The sequence below is a fragment of the Anas acuta genome, chromosome 13 (assembly GCF_963932015.1).
Source record: "Anas acuta chromosome 13, bAnaAcu1.1, whole genome shotgun sequence".
Classification (NCBI taxonomy): Eukaryota; Metazoa; Chordata; class Aves; order Anseriformes; family Anatidae; genus Anas; species Anas acuta.
In genome coordinates this window covers 18,597,891-18,625,506 of record NC_088991.1, presented here as the reverse complement: position 1 = coordinate 18,625,506, position 27,616 = coordinate 18,597,891, and the positions used below count along the sequence as shown (strand labels likewise).

Below are 27,616 nucleotides of genomic sequence, written 5' to 3'. Positions count from 1 at the left end.
GTTTCTGACAGAAACCCCCAAACCCTGTTTATGCGAGTTCTACAGCTATGCATGGTTGCATGCAATATCTGTGTATGGAAGGGCTGTGCTGGCCAGTTTTCCTTGAATGTCCCTGTTCTGCTTTGGAATTTATTCTCTGGTCTGACTTCTGCACTGGCAACAGCAAACCTTGGAATCTAATGGGTAGGCGGGAAGTGTATTTGGCTTGTGACCAGAAGGAGATGAGGACAGTTTGTGTTGTCATCATAAAAGACATGGGCATAGAGCAATGCTCATGGTCAAAACGTGCGTTTGTGTAGTAGCTCTCAAGACTTTCTGTGCTGATACAATAAAAATAATAAGATAGAAGTGGTTTACTGGATAGTAAATTATTACTTAGTTTTGAGATTGTGTATTTTGAAATGCTAAAGTGATTAGCCACTTTGTTAATAGATCTGCTAGCTAGTTTTGTTTGTTTTCCTGTTTTCCAGCCCAAGAAGGTCATACTGGTCTTTAAAAGCATGGGTGAACTGTGACATGTACTGTTATCACTCACATGCCACACAGGAATTTTTGCTAGATGCCAGTGATATAACTCCCATGTTTGTATCTTCTGGATCACCAAATTCTCCGTCTATTCCTCTCCTGTGAAATAACAAGTGGCAATTTTGCAGTGGATTTTGTGGGATGCCATTCAATTGCAATCAATAGCTTGGTGAAACCATTTTTCACAAGTATCAGCTACGGGGCTACAGGCATCTCTTTCAGAATGTGCTCAGAAAAAATAAAGTTGCTTCAGCCACATTTTTTTTTCTGCAACTGTATGCAGTTTTTATATTTGATTTCATAGAATTGAAGAGGTTGCTTTCTCATAAATCAATGGTCAAGACTGGTAGTCTGCAGTGGCTGATGCTGGTGGCTGGACACGGACAGAGCATGGAAGTGAAGTGTGAAGGATAGAGCAGGGATTCGATGCATGTTCCGATTTTCCAGTCCACAGTTATTTCGTCTTTTATGTAGCATCGCGTGAGAAGGGGACAGCTAGGCTATGGTAACAGTTTTAATCTAGATCTTTTGTAGCCGCTGATGGTTATCTGAAGGAGGGTTCTGCTGATAAGGTCTTTTTCTAGTAGAGGGAGTAGAAATGACTGCATGTCTTCGAAAAGAAGGACCTGTGGATGCCTAAAACTTTCCTTGTGTTACCACTGCCTCCCACTACCATTTGTCTCTCAGACACACATGGAAGTACATATGGGGTGTTTTTTCCCCTATATTTAGAGAATTCTTTTTTCCCTGTATAATTTCCTTCATTCTTTGTTAAGAATTTTATTTGTGAGAATTAGCTATGTAATGTATATATTAATCAGGTTAGCTTCTGCTTTCTCCTTTTGCTAGGAATGTGTTGCTTCTTAGTTTGAGTAATTATTTCTGATTTACAGCGAATAATATCTATGAGCAAAAGGTTATATAAATATCTTCCCAAGCTTAGTCTTAATTTTGCTTAGTGAGTGAAGGAAGATAAAAGGCAACATCTTTCCCAGGGCTCTTAAACATTAGAATTTGAACCTAATTAAGGGATTTGACTTTTTTGTTTGTTTGTTTGTTTAAATCATTTTAAGAACTGAGAGTTGCTTAAGGCACCTCTAGTGGGAGGTGCATGGTTCCTGGCATGAGAATGGTCTGGGGACTAACTCAGGGCCTTCCGACATCCAGTCTCCATTGTACCATTTTGCTGCATGTGATGATTTACTTCTTACTTCCCCTCCTCTAAGATGATGCCAACAGTTGGCTTGTATCATATGGAGGGCAGGAGGTTGATCAGCCAAGATCTACGAATTATTTTGTTGATGGAAAATATGTATACTTCAGTAAGACCATGATTATTACTTGTGTCTTTAAGCAATCTTGCACTCAATTTCAGGGCATTCTGCCCTCATGGAAATAGTGAGAGCAGACTTTTATGTTGAAATTGTGGTGAACTATTGTAGATTAATTATAATTACAGCCCATCAACATTTGCATTCTATTTAGGATGTCAGTTCCAGTAAGCTTTTTAAAAATGTGGTGGTACAAATGGAAAAGTTTCAGCAAATATTAAATGTAACAATAAAGACTTTTGTTCCTCATTAAACCATTTCTTGATGTTTCCCGATAGATTTTCATCTAAACACTTGCTAATCCCAGAGCTCTGACAGGCAAGGCCTGCTGAATTAGGCCAACCACTGCTACAAATAGCTACTGCACATGAAACAGTAATCATTGCTTTCCAGTCTATTATTAGATTAACTTCATAGGGATTGCTTTTTTCTCCTGTGAGTTGATGCATAAATGACATGCTTTACCCTCCAATAAATCTAACAGCAGAGTGGCTATGACATGATGTTCATACCCCTTAGTCCCATGACAGATTATTTTTGATTGCTGCAGAAGTTTACAGCAGCTTGAAACCATTAGAATTTAAAGGCATCATTGAAATTTTACAGCGTACCTGACTCAGACACAACAGAGCTAGTACTGAGCTAAGTTGGAGGTATTGGCTCCGCGTTGCGATGACTTGTCACAGGGAGTCTTAGTTACAATGATTCCCAGCTGTCATTCAGAGGAGGCGGGTACTGACACGGTGCTGCACCTTTGCTATCATACCTTGGAGAATGCAGGCTCCTGCACATAATATTCCTGCGCTTCAAACTGCAACCTAGAGACAGTCGTAACTGTAAAATGTGCGAAGACGATGTTATATGCAGACAGTGCTTGCACTTACGTGTAGGAACTTACAGAAGCCCTTTTGAACTTTTGTTGCTTGTTAATCTTTATTAGAACTGTTACAGCAGTGATCGCTTTTCTTCCACGTAGCAGTAAATAGAAGATTGTATTGTTAGAAAGGATGAAATTCAGTGTTAATAACATATGTGCTTTTAATAGTGTTCTTTTTTTCCAGATGTAAGAACTTTGTTTTTTCCTGATGAAACCCAGATAAAGTTTGCAGAGCTCAAGACTCTTCAAATCCAAGGTGTTTACTGCTATTTATATCTCATGTGAATGAATGTCTGTATTTGGTTCTGGCTTTAAATTGTGTTTATCCATTATTTCATGCAGGTGTGTAAATTCACTGCTTTTAGATACACAGCAAACAACTGTAAAACTGCTATGTTAGTAAGAAGATGCACTGATTTCCATTGATGTGTGTTTGTACTAATGTGTTTGTACTAATAAGCACTGCATCAAAATGGTCTCTGCAGGTTTCTGCAACTCTCTCAATAGATTTCTATTCTATTCTACGCAGTTACTAAACAAAAATTATTTAAAAATATTATATATATATATATATTTATCATTAGCTTCGGTTTTATATGCTAAACGAAGTAATTGAACCTGCGTCTATGATAGATATGTCCAGCAGATTCAGGTTGATGAATCTGGTATTGGGTAGAGAGCCTTAACACAGACCTACTGTAGCCTCGTGGTATTTTTGTAACCGACTAGTGTACTTTGTAAATAGTGGCATAATAGAGAATAAAATATGAGGATAGTGTGAACGATATATATTCTTGATAGCTAAATGCAATATTCTCCAAAGAAAGCTTTAAGATATTTGTCATAATTTTCTTTAAAACACAGAAACCAGAACAGAACAAAACACATGTTTAATAGTTACATGGATTGAGTCCCTTGCCAAGCTGACTTTGGGAATTAGTTTTCTGTTTTGCATATAGTAGTCACAAACCTACTTTGCTGAGTACTCTTTTGCGTAGCTGTCCGCTTTTGTTTAAGAGAGAAAACTGAACAAGAAGCAACAAACAAATTTTTTTTTTTGTGAAATACTGAAGCTCCACATTTTTATGTAGCAGTGTGCTTATGATACACTCTCTTTGGAAATAGGACTGATTTTATTAGTGTAAAATATTTATTCCTAAAGAGGTGAATTATAATTTAAAAAATACTGAAAAGTTATTTGGAATTTCTAAATACAGACTTTTCCTACAGCACCTTGAGCATTAAAAGCTTTGCTCATTAAGTCAGGGAAGAGAATTAATACCTTCTGTACCCAAGCACGTATTACATTTGGTCTTATTAGAACATGCTGCAATTTGATCTCAGGTATTCACAGCATTCTTTGAATAGGCTGTGAGTCTGAGCTCTGTGATACTGTTCATATGTATATCTGAATATCTGACTCAAATACCTAACTTAAATTTAGTTGTGGTTGGTCTACCCAGTGTTATTACAGTAGTAGACAAGGCCGAGTTTTTTTTATGGTACTGGGCTTGCCTCTAATTTGTGACCTCTTTTCTTTCTCTACATATGGGCATTCCTACTTATTTTGAGATCTTTAGTTTTCTAAATGATGATGAAATTATAATCAATTAGGGTCTGTGTCACAAAACCTTCTGTACATGAAATAAAAGGTGCTGACAATACCATATCATTTCAGAATTAGGCCATTCTTCTTCTGACCTGTAAGTGCCAAAGTTAAAGGGAACTGAGGATTAATCTGTTGTTTATATCCATATGTAACCTTACAACATATGGATTAGATCTTCTCTGCACCTGTAGTATAACATTTTCCTCATGCTACAGCATAATACCTTAACTAAAACCACGGAAGCTTTCTAATGACTTCAAAGAAATCAAAAACCACATTCAGGTTGAAAGCATTTTATTGTTTGTAATTTTTAGCTTAGTGCATATTAAATGTAGTAACTGATGAGTTTAGTAGAATAATCACTATTACCATATGCAAGAAACATGCTTCATAAGTTATATAAGTCTTTAAGAACTGTTAACTTTTATAGAATTTGCTGCAACAAATCATTCTGGGAATGTCTTATACTTGTGTTTTCAATTGAGGTTCCAACATTTGGTTGAAGTCTATTCTGTACTTCTATCATCTCATAATTCCCTCCAGAGAAAAGAGAGAACAATCTTCATGTTGGGAGGGAGGATGAGGGAATGATAATTGAAACCATGTAATAAAAAGGTAATTTAGCAAAACTATTAGTTTTAGTTGTTGTGGTGGTGTTTGTTGTTGGTGTTTTTTGTTATTTTTTTTCTTTTTACTATTTTAAGCCCATTATTTTTAAAATTACTTCTGTATTAAAAAGGCTGTAAAACTACAGTGGATGTCAGCACATTACATCTTAATTCTCATTTTCCTTTGCATGAATAGTAAAATCTTTATAAATTGTGAACTAAAATTAATTGAATAAACTTCAGCTGAACATTTTAAGGTTTCTGTTAGAATTGAAAAAAGCATATTGTAGACTTTTACAGTATCGTTTAATGGTTTCCAACATTGACCACACCTCGAGTGCAGTACAGGAAGAAAGTGCTGATGGAGAAAAACAAAAACCAAGAACAAATGCTAATTAGTATCATATGATTTACAGCTCTGTTTATAGCTGTAATGCAGTTACTAACACCCAGATAGTTCTCTGTTCAATAAAGAGCCTTTATCAGCCACAACTTTTATCAGCCTGGACAGCCAGTGAGTTGCACCAGTTCAGCATGTAGGAGAAATACTTGGAGAAATAGATTATGGGCTTGGCCCAGGTAACTTTTCTTGCTAGGTCACTTCTAAGCTGAATTGGTTTCTTGCCTGGTTCCTACACATACCTCACACACTGGGGCTCTTTATTACATTGGTAACACAGGGAATTCAGCAAACAGAGAAGGCGATGGTGAGACCGGAGCAGGAGAGCTGCACAGGTGCTCCTAACTTTATGCAAATTACCTGTGATTAGCTTGGTTGTGGTTTTGACTTTTGGGTGATTTCTCTCCCACCTCTGTATAGTGACTTCAGTGTGCTGGTGAACTATGAAAGAATGTTCAACAGGAGTTGCCTTCCCCCTAGCCATCCTCCAGATTCTCCTCAGGATTGTCTTCTGTGTGGTATCTTCATTAATAACTTGAATGATGCTCTAATGTCTGCTTCTAGCATGTGCAGATTGACAGCAACTGCAAACTTGGGAAGGGAGGTTCAGAATTCAAAATGATCGTGATAAATTGAAGAGGTGACTTGAGACTGGCAAGATGAAATCCAATAAAGGTAACTACAGAATGTGGCAGCTAGGAAGGAGAAATGTGCATAAGTACAGACTGCGATATACCTGGCCAGGAAACTGAAAGAGGAAAAAGAATCTGTAGGTTAAAATGGATTGCAAATGGAATTGGTTGCTGGTGTGGTGTTTTGTTTTTGTTTTTTGTTTTTTTGTTTTTTTCTAAAAAGTTAGTTCTTACTCTGGCTGTAACAATAGTGTGTAGTGGTGCTGGGTATAAATAGAGCTGAGCATCATTTTTTTTTTATTTTTTTTTTCCAGTCCCTGAGCTAGAAGCGATGTTTTCTTTAGTTTCTGAAGCAATACTGGGGCTTAAGTACTATTTACCCTTTCGAGTGCAGCTCTGTTGTTAATAGATGGCAAACTCTGAATATGTCTTTGTTTTTCTTAACTTCAGTTGAAAACCTCTACAGTGTAGCCATTTAGCCATAAATCAAAAAATAACCAAAGGGTATTAATTAAAGGACATGCCATATCAAATATGTTATCTATTTGTCTCTAATTAAACTAATCGTTTCTAATGGAAGAAAAATTTTCTTTTAAAGTATTAATCATCTTATCTATAATTTCCATGATTTTTATGATTTTCAGGAAATCTAACATCAACTTAAAAGCATAAATGACTGTAGCAAGAAATTTAGAAGCTATCAGTAAATCCAGGATATTGTTATATAAACAATGTATTTCCATATAAGCATATTAATATAAATAGAGAAACTGCTTATAGCAAAAAGAATATATTATTAACAACTGAATTCTAAAGTACTAAAGTTCATTAAAAATGATTCCTGACATTTCTGACTTGAAGAGTAGGCCTCAGCAAGGCATAAAGTGCATTAGTGCCATTTCTCAAAGTGTTTAAAAGATTTCTAAAAACATAGGTAAAAGGTTTCCATTCACAGATCTTACATTAAACTGAATTACAAGATAAAAAATCAGGAAATTAATGTGGCAAATAGAATGATCTGAACTTTAAATTTACTGTATTCTGTAGATCAATACAAATATGTATTCAAAGCTACCAAATAATTGGTGCTCATGAAATCCTTTTGTATCACTGTGTGATGCTTTAACCAGCTTTTTGCTCAGTTACATTTTAAAGTGATGCTGGGACTTGTGAAACTGTTAAGTAGTTTACTGCATGTTTACGTCTGTGGATTCCTGTCCATATCAGATACCAAGGTAAACAGATAGAAACCCTGTGAAGTGGAGCTTGCTCTCCTTTTGAGGGCAAGGTATTTTTTTGCAGCTGTCTTGGCATTTCAATTGATCTCCATTAGGCTTTTGAAAACCAGTAACAATTGGGGTCATGGCACAAAGTCAGAAATTTTTGCTGCACTGGTAAATGTTTACAGGAAATGGTGAAACATGATGTCTAATCCTGTTAGGTATTATCATGTTCCCACCCCATTTGACTTCAGGGACATGTAAGAACCTCGTGGGCTCATGTCTTGATGACCCAGTCTGGAGGTTAAGGTGAAGAATATCCTTCTGATTGTAAAGATCGACATCTGTGTTGCCTAAAACTGGGAGGTCCAGTTTTGTTTTCACATAAGCTCTAAATTTTACAAGAAAATATATATGCTTTGTAAGGGTTTGGAAAAAAAGGTTGACAACACTTCCTGTTTTTCTCCAACTCTTGGAATTTTTGGCTGAAATTAAGTTTAACTCTCTCTATTTGATCGTCTACATACCACTCTTTTGTATAAAGTCCAGAAGCAAGAGCAGTCCCCATTACATGCTAGCAAGCACTGTGAAAGGTTCACAGACCTGGAGCTTATGAGCTTGGTCGCAGTCTGTCTTCTCGGTGGGTCATTAGAAGTTAATGGGTGTATCTGCATGCAGTCCTCATAACTGCCTGCCCTCCTATGGAGAGCAGTGGTCCCCTCATGTCCCCAGGCTGAGTGGCTAGGGTCACTCTTTCATAACCCATTTCAGTGAAGTTAGTTTACCATATTTTTAGAAAGTTACAGAGCAACTGCAGAAGTACCACAACTGACACATCCGATGACAATGTCATACAGAAGTTGATATGTTCCTGATGGGTATCAAGGTGGGTGCTTCCCCAGCCAGAAACACTGAGGCTGGACATTTAAGCTCTAAGTTTTAAAACCAGTCTGTACTCTCCAGTTTGGGTGTATTTGAGTGCGGCTGTGTTGCCCTTGTTGCACTTGTGGGGTTGCATGTTTCCAGACAGTGGGTACCCTGTCCTGCCTGTGCTGCCCTTTGCTGTATGGGACATCCCACAGCAGGTAGAACCTTCCAGCATTTTACAAACATCAGAAAACAGAAAACTACAGTAATTGAGCTGCCATTTATTCAGCCAATACGTAACAAATTAAATTTATTGTAGTGGTTTAATTGTTTTGCATTTATCTTAAAAAAAAAAAAAAATCTTCTGATTACTTCATGCCATCTGGTAGGCTTGCCATTGACACAGCAGTCCCAAGGCTAGAAAATACAGTGTATTTAAGGTAAATTTTGCCCTGTTAAAAGATCTAAACTCTTCATATTGTAAATCTGAAGAGTCAGCGACGTGCTCAGCTAGGGTACGCAAAACTTATAGGCATTTTTCTCTCATCTGTTCGCACACGGTGCAGCGCTCCATATGCCTTCACCTAACTGCAAAAGGCATGGCGTGTTCTGTCATCCCCAACCATGCTGTCCTTTGCTTTTCTACACACGCCGGTGGGTGGGTGAGCATACAAGCATGCACGTCTGTGCATGGGCGTGTGTGTAAGCACATGCAAGTCACAGCAGCATTGACATAGCTTTTCTATTTGCTATCACTTCTAAATGCTGGGATTACCTGGGCGATTGTTTTCTCGGAATGCCATAATGTAATCTCAAACCTAATACTCCAACAACCATGCACTAATTAAAACTGCAATTATATTTTTGCTCAAACAAAACGACTTAATAAACATTATCACAAACTGTTTACCCTTCCCAAAAACAATTTATGCTCACTAATACAATTTCCCATTAAAACTGCTGCCAGGTAAATTAAAAACTCTTGAAATAGTAAGTAAGTGGGAAATTAATTCAACAGTTTAATCTAGAGCTAATAACAGTTGCAAGCTCAGAAAAAGATTGCTACAGCGGGGAGTTAATTAACAGCTTATTCCCCATTTGATAAAAGTAATCCACTCTAATTCCAGTGTAATTTACCTCAATGTAATATAAAACCACAAGCTGCTTCTGGTGCTAGTAATTATTAGCCTTGTCCTGTAGCCACATTGACAATAAAAGTCAGCAGTATCTTAATAATAAGAGGCAGTCTGCTAAATGCCCACAATTAAAGATTTAACATGAAATCTTGAAACTGCAACAATCATGTATATTGCTAAACAGACTGGAGGTACAATTTCGCTAGAAATAAGCACGTCTAATTGCTGCCCCCAGTTCTAACAACCAGGTGTGCCTTTCATAAACCCAGGTTATTCCACTACAGAAAGTTCTGTCTAATAAATGCACTGGGGAGACTATAGGATACAGGTTACAAACAAGTCTGCTTGTTGTTTCAACTTCTAGTGAGCCTCTGTGGATTTAGTTTTATTATTTTCTCTGTCATGCAAATTAAACACAAAGTTTGGTACTCTTGACCTGAAATATCATACTGGGATCATAAATTCAGTGTGGCTTTTTTGACCTCAGCTATATTGAAGTCTGTTTTCCTTTCTTTTCTCTTCGTGGGGTTAAAACCAAGGATCAGATTTTGTATATTCATAGATGTATACATACATATATACAAACATCTGTCTGTATGAATATATGAAACATGTTTTATTATGCATTTTCCCAATCGATCCCAGGATAATACATTCTGATAATTATTTTGATTTGCTTGTGAGCAATCATGACAGCCCACCACTAGGGAGCTCAAGCTGTATTTAAGTATTCCCACATTCTTAGTTTGGTTTCTGAGTATCTGGTAGACTCCTTGGTCTGCCTGCATGATGTGTTCTTAGCATTTTTCCATTGTCACTGATTTAGGGATGTCATAGTAAGGATAAGTTGGTACACTGTAATCATAATTTAACTTAAGTGCAGGAAATTAAATGACCTACTTTATCATATAAATACTGGTACTTGAAATAAGAAATGTATGGCATTATTTTAACCCATTGGTTATTAACAAGGGGTGAGTGGTTTTGATTTTCTGCTATCACCTAAAACATTTGTTTATAATATTGATGTAATTGAGAAGCCCCTTCTGGGGCTTTGATGGGTTTCTCACAAATAAAAACTTTTGCCTGCTGGGAGGTGCTCCACTGGATAGCAGTTGCAAACAACTACAACTGAGGTTATAATTGTGGAGATTTTTAATTATTCTAACCAGAGGAAGAATTCGCTTCAAAGGCTAACATTGAAAATACAAAGGTTCGAGTACTGTGTGCTCACACCTTAGTAAATGTGTCAGAGTTGATGACAAAAATGAAGACAGGACCATAGCGATAGTTCAGCTACAGATACTGTGTTCCTTCCCACATGTTCTTCAAGAAGCTGGAATTTCCTCGGTCTAGTGCAGAGGCAGATGGATGTTTAGAACTGACTTACGCTTTTAGAATGCATGAGATATTGCTGGGGACTCTGCATATTCAGCAGCATTAATGGGAGATCCACCTCAGACGAACTGAAGGTGAATAGAAACCAAGTATTTGAGGCCTCTATGAGGAGCCTAGAGGGGGTATAATCTCCCATCTGAAAACTACTGTAATGCAATACATCTTTACTGATACTCCTTTTGTCAAAAATATGCTTAATTACTATGAAGGTGATTAAGGCACTAAAACATCTGCCATATGAAGATAGGCAGAGAGTGCTGGGACTCTTCAGCCTTGAGTAGCAAAGGTTCAAGTGGGCATCTCAGCCATGTGGGAAAATAGGTGGTGGGGGAGTGAAAAAGACAGCCAGGTTCCTCTTGGTGCTGCACAGTGACATTTCAAGAGGTGATGAACACAGTCTGAAATACAGGAGAATCCACTTAAACAGAAGAAAAAAAACTTTTTTACTGAGAGGTTGGTTTAACACTCAGAACACGTGGTGGAATGGAGTCTCCATCCTTGGAGATATTCACAACCCCTCTGGATACAACACAGGGCAGCTGGCTGTAGGTGAGCAATTTTGGAACTGGGGGTGGGGGGGAAGGTTGAAATACACAATGTTCAGAGATACTTTCCAACCCTCTCTGTTTTCTGATAATGCACTGGAATTTCTCCTTAATCCAGTGAAAATTTGTTGTTTTGAGGTTCCTCTTTCAGGCATTTTTCATCAAATAAGACAAGGTAACGGCTGTTAACTGAATGAAATATGATAGAGAGGAGTAGATTGAATGTGTGAAATGATCATTTTTTATCTGTGAAAGGAGTAATACGGACTCTTAGAGAAACTGTTGGTGTCTGACTATAACTACTTTTAAACTATGCTACCCAATCTCACTTCATTTATGTATATATGTGTATTTTGTCTGTACACAAAATCCTTAGTATAAGTGAAGTGATCCTTAAAATTCTGTGGGTCAAGAATTGAAGCCCAGTCTTTGTGGATGCTCAGACTGGATAGACCTAGAAATGAATTAGCACACCTCATCAGCTGCTCATCCTTGCTAATGCAGTCCTCCATGCTTTCATTGCAGTCATTGTGTCTGTGCTTATCTGAGCCACAGCAGACTTTGAGCAATTCTAATACAGCAGCTTGATCTGAATTAAGATTTCAGCCAGACTATGTGGGGAATAATTCTGAAGGGCTGGGTAGACTCAGGGTATTGCCTCGTGTGTCTGACAATGCAGAGCTGAAGGAGGAAGCAGGCTCCCAAGCCCTGGGTGCTGCCTCTTGTGCAGAGATGGCCAGAAGCGTTGTGTGTCCACTTCAGAAATGCTGTAATTTACAGGTTGATGGATTAAAATAAACAGACCCTAAAAGAGCTGTTGTGGTTGATAATCCTCCAGTAGTACCAGCTCTCCTTTTCACTAACTGCTGAATCAGGCAAGTTAGCGCAGGACGAGAAGCGCCCATAGGAATGTGTGAGGTGACAGTGTTAGTATGATTCTGATGCGTTGTAAGAGGAATCCTATTCTGCATAGCCCTGGCATGCTTTGGCAGGAGCCTGAGAGGCAGCAACCGCTCAGCAGGAGGGACCTGGTTTCCTCAGGTGAAGGAGCACAGGAGGTGCTCAGGGGCACGGCCCTGGGGACGCGTTTTGGGGCTGAGGGGCAGCGGGGCTGAGCAGCGCTCATGGGAGCACTGCTGGATTGCACAGGACTCAGCTCAACACCATGGTGAGAGCATGTACCGCGGCCATGTCCTCCGCATGTGTACCTGAAGCGTGGAATAAGAGCCAAAGAACAAGCCTGTGTGCAAAATACAAACATAACACTCGTTGTTTGCCAGCTGTAGAGTGCAGTCAGTCTCAAGGTAAAGTAAAATAACCTCAAGGACACGACTTAATTTCCATATGAGGCATGGTTAAGCTTATTAATCGTCAGGGATAGCTGTGAAAAAACACAGCTATCAGGGGCACAGGTTTTGACCATCTCCTCTTGCCTGTTATAAATGAGCATTTCCAAAGAGCAGATGCATTTGGTGATGATATAGATAACTAAAACCAATAAGATATTAGAGAATTTTTTCTTAAGTTCGAATTTAACCAGGATATTTTAAAAACAAAATAATAGCCTGTGTACACAATTACTGAGTGCAAGCAGTGTGTTTAACCCGTGGTATGCAGAAATGAGGTTATGCCATATTCTGAGGAGGGCACCATTTTCAGTGGTCCTGACACTTCCATGAGGAATGCACTCAGTGGGGGAAATCGGCAGTGCAAGCAGCAGCTTGTGGCCCTGGAGTGCTCCTGGATTGCCTGCATGAATAAATAGTAAAATGTTGGAGCACTGTCCTGATAATCTGTGTAGGCCACTTCTGTAATCTGAGTTAGGAAACTTCACCATGCTATTCCTTTGTAAACCCACAGTTTCTAGCTAAACTAGAACAGTGTCACATCCAGTCAGTAGCACATCTTGTCCATGCCCCAGTAAAGAGTCCCGATGGATATTTATTTGCACTGTTATAAATTGACCATTTTTTCCCAGTTTATGTCAGACTTCCTGCCTATTGCTGCATATTCATGGCACTTCATCTACATGTTCAAGCGCTCACTGTTTTTCTTGTTGCCTTTTTCCCCTCCCTCCACCCTGAATTCAGGGAGCTGGTAGCAGATGTACTGAGAGCCCGGGAAAGTGAGGGTCCCTGACAGAGAGAAATTAGATCAGTCATTTTCGTAACAGGAATGATATGGAAGATAGCTGCAGACAGTGGGGGCAGGCGTTGGGATTGGCGGTGAGAGGGAGGATTTCAAAGCTCCAGGTTCAGGAGAGAGCTAGGTGATGCAGTTCCTGATTTATACAGGATTTAGGCTCATGTTTACAGTCATATAACTTGTTAGCACATTTTTAGCAAGTCAGTTATGTTCTCCTTCCCAGTTTGTCTGGCCTTTCAGACAAGTTCTATTATGCTAATGTAATTAATATACATTCTAAAAAACAGGATAACAGCAGTTTATTTCAAGATTGTCTACTTTGCTTTTTTAGTTCTGTTTCCCATGCTGCCACTCAACATTTCACAGCTAATGCTAAAAGAGCCTTCTTTTCTGCAATTCTTTCTGGCATGGAAGGGCTTTCCTGTATCTCTCTGCCTCATTGACTCTCCATCTCATTTAAAAATCTTTGCTGAAAATACATCTTTTTCCCCTTGCATGACCCTCATAATTTTTATCTCTCTCTGCTGTTATTTTAGTATGTAATTTTACTTTTAAACTAGCTGATGGCCCTCCATTTGAGAAAGGGCAATCAATAAATTATGTGCTGATTGTGGATATTCTTCATCATATTTTGGTATTTCATTGTCCAGACTGTAACAGTTGATATATATTTTTGTTGTACTTTTTCACGTACTTTAGGGTATCATTATTCTTGGCTTTTAATAATTGAAAGAAAATTCAATCTTTTTCCATCAGGAAAGAGAGAGCATGAAGGAATGAATCTCCACCTGCTAAATATCATTTATATCAGTTAATGGCCTTGCTGAGGAAACACAAGCTTGAGCAAAGTTGATGTGGGTTGAGCAAAGACAGTGAATTGTTTTCTTGAATAATTTTTAGTTTATGTTACTAAATCATCAAGTAGCAGAGACAGTAAAACTCTATGAAAAACTGGCCAGGAATTTCTGAAGTACTTTCTTTTTGGTGAAAATGGAAGCTTTTGTTGAGGGGAACGTATATGGCATTTTAACAGGAGAGGTTTTTAAGTCCTACCTTGATGCTTTTCCCAGGGTGTGAAGGAGTGTCTGCATCCTTTGGGATAATTTTAGGGTGAGTAGTATTCCAGTGTGCAGACAATGACTAAAATTTACAGTTAATAGAAAGTTTGTAGCAGTGAAATCTAGAGGGAAAATAAACTACCTACTGGAATGTGCTCATTCTGACAACACAAAGGTCTGGATATGTAGGTAGGTCTGAATATGTGTGTATTATGTTTAAGCATAAATAATACCTTCCTTTAGCATAAGTACTTATATTCTTGTAGTTTAGTTCTGTAATCTTATTATGTGATAATTAAAAAAAGATGAAACTGAGCAACTCTTGGCATTTTAGAAAGTTTTTCTGCATTGTTGTATTCTTTCTAAAAGGTGATTAAAACATACATGGTGAGAAAAGTCTCTTACTACTGTCTTACGTATCTTTTGGATTAATTTAATATTTAATGTCTGCTTATAGTAGATCCACCCACATAGGAGTTTCTTTTCCAGCATTCAGGAGTGGTTGGTGCTGGTTGGTCTTCATGCTGTCGCTTGAGAACTAAATTGTAATACGTAAAAAAAACAGGAACATATTCTTAGGTCATCTCAATGCATGAATCCAATCTCATAAAGATTTTCATTATGGTTTGAGGGATGAGATGTGCATCTTATTCATTTGCTCATACAGATTCTAGCTGCTGACCCATTCATCAAATGCACAAGTCCAGGCCAACGGGAATGATCTCTCCAAGAAAGATAAAGAGCAGAAATTTCAAATGGAAGATATTCTTCTTTGTAGTGGCTCACCTCATCTGCCATCAGTTGGAATTGATATTATCTAGCTTGTCATATGCCACTGTATCTAAGCAATACATACTATGAGAGTAGCTGGGGGAAAAAAAAGTGTGTGTGTGTGTAAATATAGCTTATAAAATAAAATTAGGGGAATTGTTTCATGTTTTGTTAAGGGAAAGCTGAACTATTTTGTAGAAGCCTTCCAATTATTTCAATTAAAGTTTTTTGTTTGTTTGTTTGTTTTTTGGGGGGGGGATGAAGAGCGAGCAGTAACACATTATTTGCAATGGAATGTCATCAGGCAGCCAAAACCAACAAGAGACCACCTTGCAATCTGAAAATGCTGATTGCATTTTCTTCAAAGCCAGTAGCATAAATATGCTTATTTGTTTCTTAGTTTTGGTAAATTGCTTAATTAATGAATATCTCATTGGCTAATGCTATGCCTGCAGCATTACAAGTGAATGTGTTAATGTTTGACAGCTAGAGCACCAAAAACTTTGAAGCTGAAACTGAATTTTGTAAATGTAAAACGGCAAGAAGTTTATATGATATATTTTCAAGTCCCTAGAAAATTAAAAGATGAGCTTTTACAGCCATGAAAATTATTTACTAACCTTTAAATATACTCACCAGTGGATTATATCATGAAACATGGTTATGTATTCAGGGTAGCTCTAATTGTGCCAGATGATTTGGTAAGAAATAATCAGTTCCAGTCTGTTTTGGGCAGGAATCTTTTACATGAAGGACCCCTTCTTCAAAGGTTACTTTCCTGGTTAAACAAAAATATTGAGATTGCTAAGTTGCATGAAAAGCTCTTTCGTAGAGTTAGTCCCTCTGCTGAAATCGCAATAAAATTCTGTAAGGAATTTCTCAGGAGTAAGCAGTGCACTGACTGTGCTGCAGATAACATGCAGGAGGTATGCAGAATTCCTGAGCTCCGGTTCATTACAAATGTTTTCTTAGTTCCTAATTTCAAAATCCGTGACAGCCATTTTCTTTGTTTATTCCCTTCTTTTTAAGAACATTAACATGAGAGATATTGATAAAACAACTTCCAATTCTCTGTTTGAGAGTATGGGCAAGCAAGGAAAAAGAAATTGAACTGTTAAAACTACAGCAGTGCTGCTCGCTCAGAATTTAGTTCTGACTCCCCTGAAGTTTCTTCAAATTGGCAAAAAATATTGTTTGCAAAATCCTAAAAGTAAATAACCAAAATATTTATTTTAATGTGTATTTTTATTAAACTAGACAGCATTATTACAGCCATGGATTAAAGACCTGTAATGTGACTTTAATATTGTTATTAGATGGTAATGTCTTAGGATAGTGCTCTGAAGATGAAATAGTTCTCATTTACTTTTCACCATAATGAATACTAATGTGTCAGGGGACAGTAGGCATCTTTGCCTTCTGTTCAGTTTGGCCAAATAGGAAAGACGAGAACAGAAGACAACAATTAGTCATCTGTGAGTGAATGCAACTGGAAGTTGTGACTAAAGCCAATTGAAATCCAGTTGTACAGATCTCCCTCTCATTTTTCTGTTTTGACTAAATAAAATAAGAACAGACAGTAAGTTGTCCGGTTTCCAAGATTTCTGGTGAGAATTATTCATAATAGATTTGTTATTTCTACAGTGGTTTACAATACCATTTCATCTCGTTATTGGAGATGTTACACTCAACATATTATGAGCTCTTCCACGAAGGGAAAAGTAACTCACTGCCTGGAGAGAGTTTATTTTCTGCACTCACAACTAGACACTAAATATTTTTGCTTAAAAACAAAAATTTTTAATCTTCTGGGAAAAATTAATGTAATTCTATCTTCAGTAAATCTGGGAAGCTATCACAGGTATAATAGAACAAAATCTAGTTTTGTTACTCTGTGCGTAGGAATATTTGTTTACCCAGGGTTAAAATTGTTCAGGGACCCTCTTTTTCCTAGCTGGGAGCCTTGTTCACTCTTTGAATCCACAGCAAAGTATCTTCAATGCTGTCTGTAGTAAATAACTTGAACGTATGTAAAAATAGTTAGAGATAATATTTTTATTTATTAATGGTTTGCTTGTGGTGGCAGAAGTTACATATGTGGACATGGTAGGTGTTAGATGATGGTTGGACTTGATGACCGTAAGGGTCTTTTCCAACCTACATGATTCTAATTCCATATATTCCATAAAAAAGTCATCCTTTCTGAACCTGAGCTTTTCTCTTCAGAAATTCCATTAACAACAAATCCCGTATTTGAATCTGCAGGTAAACTATATCTTCTTGAAATGTATGAAAAGTAAGATGTAGATTTTTGCTGCTGGACAGTGATATGGATGAGACCAAAACCTACTGCAGTGATAGGTAAATCTGCTCTATAATTAATATTATAAATATATGTATCCTTCAACAAAAACAAGTGCAAGTGTCCAGCTCCTGAAACAAAGGATATTTTCTATTGAGGTTCTGCAGGCTCCATGTTTTAAGGCGAGAAAAATGAAAACAATCATAGTTTCAAGAATATTGTTTTCAATGCCTGAAGAAATGTAACTAAGAAGAGAAACCGGGAATAGATTCCACATTGTTAAACGTCTTTTTCCAACCTAAATGTTTCTGTGATTTATTTATTTTTTTCTGATTATTAATCCTTCAGTTGTAAGGCAGGGATTTTATGCATCAGTTTTACAACAGCATAGATTAGTACTGGTTTACATTTGAAGTTGGGTAGAATATAAATGATTAAGCTCCGATTTGGCTGAAGGTGCAAGTCTTTCTGTCGCAACAAACAGAAACTGCAGGCACTAAGAAACAAGAAAAGCTTTATTTTTGATGGATGGCAGGGTCTCGCAAGTGTATTTAGTACATAAAGGGAGGTGCATACTTGTAATATTTGAGAACAACACAGTTAAAATATTGCTGGGTGCAGGTGTTCTGTACCTGGAAGTGTCAGATCCAAGTTTATTGGGTTTTCTAGTCTGCAGAGATCTTTGGTATCCAGGTGGGTTCAGCAAATCATATGTATTGCCTCAGCAGCAGAAATATCTTATGTAAAGTAATAAATAATATAAAAAAGAGTGACAAGCCATGTCTTTAAAAAAAAAAAAAAAAGACTGTGATTTTTTTTTTCCCTTTTTAAGAGATAAACAGTGTAAGGAAGGAATGAATTACTGCTCCATGTGGTTGAATTTGTGGCTAGAATTTGGAGAGCAAATGGCTGAGGCTTCTTGTGTGTTTTTGTTTTAAGTGTCCCTTTAAAAAGGTACTGCGATGAGTAGAGAAGTTCATGGGAAATCTCATCTTCCTTCCCTGGGTAACTTTCTGGGTTTGTGGTCAGATACCTCTTTTTTAATGATGATAAATACATGACTTTTTATTTTCACAATTTCTCAGCTATTCATAAGTTCTGTACCATTATTATAATATAGTAATACAATATAATAATATGAAAGTGAGATTGGGAAGGTCTTCACTTGTGTATAATTTCTGCATAGTTCTGAAGGCCAGATGCTTGCATGGTACAGATACGATATATTCTGTTGTAGTATGTTTTATAATATAAATAATTAATTCTTATCAAAACTTTAAAAATGTAATTTGAAGCTTGAGGCTGGTGCACTTCCTGTTATCACAGTTGTTTATCACAGGGATGAGCTGGCTGGGCTGATGAAACTCCTTTGTAAGTTTTGACTGTGTAGCCTGCTTAAGTGGTTTATAGGTTTTTTTCACTGCTTCTAATGGTTAATGATAATTAATATTTTCTAACAATAATAGTAATTTAAGCATGCTGCTTTAATTAATGTTATCCCATCTTTTTCCTTAATTAACCAAGTTGTCTTAAGCCTGGAAACATTACTACGGAGGAAATTGAAAGTAAGAGTTTGTAGATTGTAATCCATTCCTCCCTTACTACTATTCAGTTTCAAAATTTTGATGGCCACTATACTTCTTGGAGGATTATAACTATGAAATAATTTTGTAAAATGACCTGATATGGGGTCTTGGCTATGGATACAGGAATTTATTTATTTATTTATTTTTAATTCCAGTACCTTTCCTCAGTGGTCTTTACTTTCCCCTAAAATCTCTTGCTTTGAATACCAGCAGCCCTGACTTAACATCCGTGTTAGATAACAACTCTTAAATTTGTCTCATTAGGGAAGTATAATCTTAAAATTGCTTATACGTATCTAGCATTAGCACCAATAAGCAGGTTTGACCTGACTTTGTTCCAGTAAGAAATAAGTATAGCCAAATAGTTAAGAAAGGCGAAGTTTTTCCAAATGTCGGTACATGTTAAAGTATTACTGAACTATTAAAACCTCAGGAGTTCAACCAATTCATTTTAGTCATGATATTGCCTAAAGTTGAAGTATTTTATAAAAGCTAAACAATGCCAAATGCATTTGGCTGAGATCAAAAGCCAAATCTATTTGTTCTCTTTCATCTTCAGTGTTCCATTTCCTAGGAGTATGACCTTAGTCAAACATCTATTAAAGTTAGCTTTTGATCTTACTCCCTTTTTTAGAAAAAAGAAAAAAAGTCAATCTTTAAAATTTTCTTCCAGAGACAATCACACTATTGTGTTTTAATGTTCCAGTAGTGTGTGAGTAAATAGGATTCTCTGATGTATGTGATAGAACAGTGGTTAAATGGGACAATCATTTTTGTGTCAGAGACAAGAATCAAAAGGAAGCATTCTTCAGAAGCTGTTAACTGGAAAAATCCCCCCAGGTCAGTGGAAACATGTTAACTGGTCAGTGTGCTGCATTTTTTGGTCCTTTGATGAAACTGCCTTGTAATTTGATAACAGGTAGCTGTTCATTTGTAATACAATTTTCTCTTCACCACTCAAAGCTGCCTACTGATTCATCAGCAAAAAGGTTGGTTTTCTTCTCAAGTATGAGAAATTTAGTGGCTTTTTGAAAGAAGTAGGGACAGAGAGGAAAGTGGATATCACATCATGTATTTCCTGAATAGAACTGTCAGGATATTTTTGGTCATATGTAAGTTCCTACAGATAAGGAACTCAGGAACTGTCTCCGATTCACTTCTCCATGTAGGTGAAGTGAGTAGGTCTATCTTAAATTTATACTGGTTCCTAAAACTACATGGAGGAATGAAATTATGGTTAAGATTTATGTCTAACATAGTGAGCTGACTTGACTAACGGTAATTTATTAGTTCATCCACAATAATTGTCCTGTTAAACCTGCTCTCATAGATACAGTGTCACCGTTTTTGAAATCTCAGTTAAAGGACATTGTAGAAGAATACTGGAAACATTTATTTAAAAGCAGTATCTACAGAACAAACAAAATGCATATTTTTATCAAACTATTTTCAAATATATCACATATTAAACTTCTGAAACTAGAGTTAAATGCTTACTGGAAACACGCTGGAATATTACCTAGGTATGTTTGTAATAATATATGATACTCAATTTCTCAATGTGGGAAAAAGCCTTAAGGTAGACTCTCAGCTCTAAAAACATAGCTGCAAAGAACACAGTATTAATATTAACAAAAAGCTGATGACTGCAAAGTATAATTGTAGAGGGAACGATTGCAAAGGGTGATATATTATGTCAATTTACAGAAAAGCAAGATTAATAGATATGTGCAGAATTTTTCACGATTGCTAAAAACAAAATTCAATACATCTTGGGCATAATTTATATTTAAGATATTATAAATTTTAAAATAAATATTTAATTTGACTTATCTGAGGATGTATTTTAAGATCTGACTGCACTTTGATTATTGTTGAACACAACTTAAGCTAAGATGGTTGATGCCATAGTTTTATAAGTGAAACTGCTGTACTGATTGCAAATTCAGGAGTAAGACCACTAGAGTTTATCTGGAAAGATTTGCAAGGGCAAAGAGAATATTTGCATAATTTTAGATTACTAAGTGTTTCAGTTCACTGACTAGATTATTCCTCTCCTTCTTAAGCCTTCATTTGGCTCAGAGGCTGCAAGTTAATTCAGCTTGACCAATGAGTGGAGACATATCCTTTAAGATTTTGAAAATGGTGTAGTTCATCTTCTCTGTGTTAGTTTTATTCACAAACTGGAACAAGAAAACAAGCTTCCAGTCAGTTTCTCAGCTTTGAAAAATGGTCTTTACCTTTCATAGCATAAAATAGAAATAGCTATTCTGGCATAACTTCACAAACAAAGAAGATATTAGCCCATTGGGACTAAATTATTTGTTTCCCGTGATATTTGTGTAAGTAAATGTGCCTGAATAAGCTTCAGCAAAACTATGTAACTATATTGAAATAAGTTAAAACAGGAAGATCAGAACAATCAGAAGTAAAAAAAAAAAAAAAAAAGGAAAGCTAAGAAAAGAAAATAAAGGTACACACTCCTCTGTAATCATGTTCCATGCGCTCTCTGGTTGTGCGATCAATAGTCATTAATTTATGCCCCAGGGGAAAATATTGCTCTTTGTGTTTCTTTACCTGTGGTGTGAACATAGCTAAAAGTTAAATCGGGTTAGCTCCAGCCTGTGGGCTGCCTCCCATTTTTCCTTTGTAGCACTAGAAATTCACATATCCATCACCTATGTACAGAAGGTGCCCCAGCAGTGGCTTGCTTTGACCCGAGGAAGTGTTGGGCAGCATTTGCTACCTGACATGCTTGTTCTCATCTCACAGAAATGTGCTGGAAAGTTGCATGAAAGCTCGTCCTTTCTCAAGTATGGCTACTTGGATTGCTGTCAAAACACTCCCTAAATTGAAGTAAACTAATCTAAAATAGCTCATTTTCTTCCTAGGCAGGTTACTAGCCAAAATGTATATGCCATGGCACGCCACTAATGCAAACTCACCACAGAAGCCAGCTTACAATCATCACTGACAGAACGTGACATTGGTGACAAAAAATTCCTGCTGACTGCATTGAGTTGTAACCGTTTGGGATGGATGCTTTTGTCCACTCCCTGAATTTAAAAAAATACAAATAAATAAAGTCAGGCTTTGTTATATCAAAAGTGCATGGAGAAAGAGATGATAAAGTAATTGCAGGCAGAGTCTTCAGTCTACTCTGCACTCCCTCACATGTTACTTTATTTTAGATCAAACAATTAATGGAAAATTTAGCTGGAAAAATAATGAATCGTCCATTCCCAGAAAGTTTCAGTAACATTTCTGCTCTATGTTCTCTGTCAAATCAATAGTAATTGCGAATGTGGTAGATTCTGCCTTAAAGCTGGAGAGCTGCTTGGAGCCTGGGTCACTAATTTCCTGAATTTTCACTGGATTCTTTTCCTTTCTTGCCAGAGACATTATTGCTTTACTAGTCTAGATACCATCCAAAACCATTTTTCACTGGGAATAAATGTGTTATTTCAAATGATCATAAAGTACTAACATTTCACTTTTATTCAACAGCCAGAACTGGAAAGTGAGTATAGGTCTTAGAAGAATATTTCACATTTTTTTTTATTCTTAAGTGATGCTGCTTTTGAGCTTGTGTCTTTGAGGTGGAGCATGGGCTCCCTCTTCTCATTGCTTAGGTTAATGCTTCAAATGAGCACAATATTTTTGCATGTTTTATGAAATGGCTACAAATGTCTCAGCCTTAAGTAAGAGCAGTGGTAGCTGTTTTACCATGGCATTCTGTTCCTGCTCTGGCAGAGGTCTTGGAAAAATTGCTTATATGAAACAAATAATATATAGGGAATGATTCTACGAAGTTATTTAAGTAGAAGAACTAAGCATAAATTTTGCAGTATGAACTGGCACAAGTTGTCAGCCCAGCTTGTATCCAGTGATTTCGGTAATGTTTGCAAGTAATCCCACTGGTTTTAAGTTGATTACAGATGGATTGCTGCAGCATTGGGAGATTGTGATTCCTATGAAGAAGACAGAGTTGTATCCTTGGTTGAATATTTTGTCTGTGCTTCCAATTTAAGCTAGTTTGAGTTTGAGTATGAAATGTTGTCTTTCCTGCCAGTGCCAACCCAACCATAGTAGAGAACAGTTTATTGTCGCAGTGATTTTATTGTTCATTTGTGAGCAAAGTTTCTGTGGTGGTGTTGCCATCTTAAATAAACAGCGAGCTCACTGCTGCTGTTCGTAGCTTGGCCAGTGAAAATGTGAAATTAATAATTGCTTGGCTTCAGTTCAGTGCAAACAACTAAAGAGAGGTTGGAGTAACATTTCTCCTCTATAACACTTCATCTTCTAGGAAGGGTTGCATAAGGGGTCTGCACAGTACAATTCTCAAAAGCCCTTATGTTGGTCAGGCTTGTCCAGCTGAAGTGAACAGTGGCAACCAGCTGGAATGTTTTAACAATCCAGTTTCTAACAACAATTCTGAGAAGAAGGAACCTTGACAATATATTTCATCAGAAATACTATAGTACAATGAATTTATGGAACTCGGTATTCACTTAAAATATCTAGTTTTTTAATCATGATTTGAGGCAGCTGGGACATAGCTGAGCTGTGCCATCTGATTGAAAAAAATATATATTTGTATAATATTTTGCAGTCGCAAGTAGGAAGTAGCTTGAAATCACTCACAAAGACATCCTTATTCTCAGAAGACCTTCCAACCCAATTAATTTTACAAACTCTAGAGATTTATGCCAACTCCTGATAAGCTTTCAGACATTTTGGTACTTAACCGAAAGGACCTCCAAAAACTTCAGCAATTCCCCCATCATTATCGCTTATGGAGAGGTGCTTTAAACCCACAGAAATTGATTTAAGAGGAAAGGAATAAAGGTGGAGAAAAAAAATTAATAACAGTTAATTCTCTTTTCAGACAGCAGTGTGTGTGCCATGATGGACTTCAACGAGGATAGTGAAGTTAGAGAATATGTAACTTTTGGTGAGCATGAGGGCTATTATGATGGAACTTATTTATGACTATTTTAGGTTCTTGTGAACCCAAATGTATATCCTAAAATGTATACCTGAGTCCTGCAATCAAAGGGAAAATCAGTGAGCTCTGAAGCCCACAAGAAGGTGGTCCTTAAGACCTGTTTATGTACCCTGGAGCTTTCCACACTGTTTTCCTGGAGTTTGTGCATGAGCTTTCCACACTGTTGGGCAGTCTGAATTGTTCTGAATTTGAACCAAACAGATCTGACATTGGTCATCCGGCATATCACGAGGTGACAGTGTACTGCAATGTCCAGATGCTGGTGCATGCCACCATCTGTATTTCTCTTCATACCAAAAGAATTACTGAAGTTACTGGTGCATTCCTGCTGTGCAGGTTGTAAGGCCTTTTTAATTTTTCAAGTGTTCATCTCAGGGAATTGTACTTTTTCGTCTATGGCAGCATTAAGAAAAGCATAGACTGGTAGTGTCAGAATTTGGATGATTATGAGCATTAGTGTAATTTGTCTTCTCCTGACTGAAATCTAAGTTCTGGTGCTTGGATTTGTCACTCTTTTTATGTATGAAAACACAGTTTTTAAGTATAGCACGTATACAATGAAAGAGTTTTCATTTTATGCTGAAAATTTTAAATGACATCACTAAAATTGCATTAACTATTCACAGAAGAGCATACAAATTACCTGTATAATGTGATCATTATCTTTTCAACAATAATTCAATGGCTGATGTATCTGTCCCATGTATTTTTACTTGTTCTGCAACCTGTAGATCAAAGTGGGATGGTCAGTCAATCAAATATATAGAAGAAGGTAAAGGTCATAGTAGTGCAGCACACTAAAAGTATTACGCCTAACAGTCTTGACAAATCATTCTCATGGCATGGATTGTAAAAAAGAGCAGAAAATGTCACGAAATTAATCAATTCTCATGAGACATGCTGTTAGAATGAAGGAAAAAAATAATGTAGCCCTCTCAGTGCTCTTTTTAGATCTGATTTTTCTGTTTCCCTCCAATAATGTAAGCTGCAGTTTGGTTTGTATTGAGGTACAGGCTACCTTCTAGGATATGAAGCCATCAGTAAAATATGCAGTATATACAGGTGTTGAACATAAATGGTTGTGTTCATGTAGGTTTGGGCATTATGAACATTACCACACATAACCATAATGTGGAATTAATGTTTGTATATATTTCAAACTTGAGTCCCTTGGGTTTAGAAAAGCTAACTGACAGGTCCTTGGTCATCACATGTTTCATATCCTTGATCATTATGAATATCTCAGGTAAGGAGACACTGAAGATGTTCATGTTAAAAATGTTTCCCATCTTTTAGATGGGTATCAGGGAGGGTAAGTTTTGTAAGGAGTTACGCAGGTTGAAATTATGGTGAGAATGCTAAAGAACGGAGGCAGTGACTGCTTTTGTGGGAAAATGAGTGAGCTGGAATGAAAATTTTGAATGGATTGGCACATGATTGTTACAGACCTGGGATGAAAACATCTGGTGAGCAAACTATATTTTAAAGTGAACACCCAAATTTCTAAGTTTCAGGACTGTTGCAAAACATGTGTGAAATCTGACAACCAGTTGGATCATTCCATAAGAGTGGTAGGGGCATTTTGGTGTGTACAGGTTTTAATCTTGTTTATACTCATGAATTTATGCCTGAGGTTATGTTTTAGAATTAAAATAAGGTGAGCAAGCATGTAGTGTTAATCAAAAATTATCAGGATTGCAAAATCAAGCCATCAAAAAATCTTAAACATTTGTACAACCCCTAACTCTGATTCCCTGAGCATTTGGCAAAGTTCTTAAATTACATTATCGCATACTATCTTTTACCCAGCATAACTGGTTAATGATAGAGAATCAGTTGACCTGTCAGTGAAGCATGGCTCTTTGATTAAGAGAGCTGTTGGTAGGTCTGTCCCTACCTATCTACTACAGAAGTGGAAGTTCTGTAGGGGAGAGGCAGGGGCTGCTCAGAGGCAAAGAATAAGGTCTCTCAAGTAAAACCTGTGTAACAGTTCATTGCAGAAGCAAATTCACCGAGCCTGAATGTGAAAGATTAATTCCTGAAAAATATGCATAATATTTGCATTGTGTGTGTGTTTTTTTTTTCCTCCCAGTAATGTTCTTTTGCCATAGCATAGTTTCTTTATGGTCTGAATTTAAAAATTAGGCCAGTCAAAAATCTTTACTGTTGTCTGAAATGTTTTGTTGAGGATGATCTTCAATATTCTCTGAAGTTTCATTAACTGAACGGGTTTTGAATATTAGTCTTAATTTTCTTTTTCACTTGGCGCACCTAACAGCATATTCTGTATAACTGCTTTTAAATTTTCTACTCAAAAAATGATTTTTCCTGTAGTTTGTCATGGCTTTTTTGTTACAAAATAAGAGAGAGAAACATTTTTAAAATATTGTTGTAGCATAACAACAGGCTTGCAGGTATCAGAATAGATGAGAGAGACTCGACTGCTGTAATATGTTTCTTGGCTGTTGACTACATTTCAGCTAGGCAATGTCAAATGGTTGTAGCGTGGATTTGGGTCTGGTCTCCAAAGTGTCCTCCCAGGGCCTAGGGTGAATAGTCACACAACTTAGCCCATGATAAAGCTTTGCACTGCAGTGCTTATGCTGAAATCCCATCCTGTGCCCGCAGTGGCCAATTACTCACTAAGTTCTTTCCTTACAGTCTCTCAAATGTTTCACATTGATGGATTATTATGACCTATCTGAAATGGTAGCCAGGATATCTTTGAACAGCTATTGAAAACAGAGCAGTGTGCTAGAGCTAAAACCTTCCTACAGTTTCTCGTTGAGTCGGTTTACAGAAATGGAAAAAATCTGCCATAAGAAGACTTGTGTGCTTGGACCTGACTCCAGTTTGCCCTAACACAGTGGTCATTTTGATGTTCTTATTCAAGGCAGGTTTAACAGCCATTTGTGTTAGTAGCTGCATTTTACCTCTTGTAATCACTAACTAAGGATAATTAATTTCAGCTATAGAGAAGCCTCTACTTTCTAATATGAATGTTCAAATTAATTAGTAAATTCTTGCAAGCATTTTGAAAATGTAAAGTACATTATATGTGTTTATTAATTTTCCTGTTGAAGAAAGTGGAAAAGAAAGCATATCCTTTTCAGTCTTCAAAGGCCTAATTTATTGGATGTTTCAAAATTGTTTTCACTGTTTGCAATATGGTATCTCACATTAACATTTCATACTACCAGATGTTTCATTATTTCTGTTTTAGCACATCATATTTGACCCATAGCAGCTTTGAATGCAAATAACAAACAAGCTGATGCACAATGCTCGACTGTTAGACGGAAATAATATGGCAAGGCTAAACTGGTTTTCATTTTTTCTTTTAGATATTATTAATTGCAGTGTGTTGACTGTTAATTTAATTAAATGTTTTGTTTTAATATAAGACCATTCTTCAGTTCATTGACTCACCGTTTCATTTAATTAATTGCAAACCTCAAGATTTGATTACTCATAGTTCTCCTTTAGTTAATTTACTTGTTCACAGTTTTGACAGAAAAGCTTTCAAACTAATATGAAGGAGGGGCACCGTCTAACTAATTAGGGAACTGAAAAATAGACTGAAAATCTTGTAGCTAGA

The 27,616-nt window shown here is 36.8% G+C and overlaps 1 protein-coding gene across 3 annotated transcripts in view; it reads left to right on the top strand.

Annotated features, from left to right (window-relative positions):
• DACH2 (dachshund family transcription factor 2) overlaps positions 1-27,616 on the top strand; it is a 285,031-nt gene that overhangs the window by 158,511 nt on the left and 98,904 nt on the right. For 2 of the 3 annotated variants that reach the window (XM_068697510.1, XM_068697509.1), the window contains exon 3: positions 2,918-2,989. The exons of the other annotated variant lie outside the window; for it this stretch is intronic. In XM_068697510.1, coding sequence (XP_068553611.1) covers positions 2,918-2,989 — 72 coding nt within the window. The remainder of the gene's footprint in view (positions 1-2,917; positions 2,990-27,616) is intronic. 3 annotated transcript variants of the gene reach the window in all.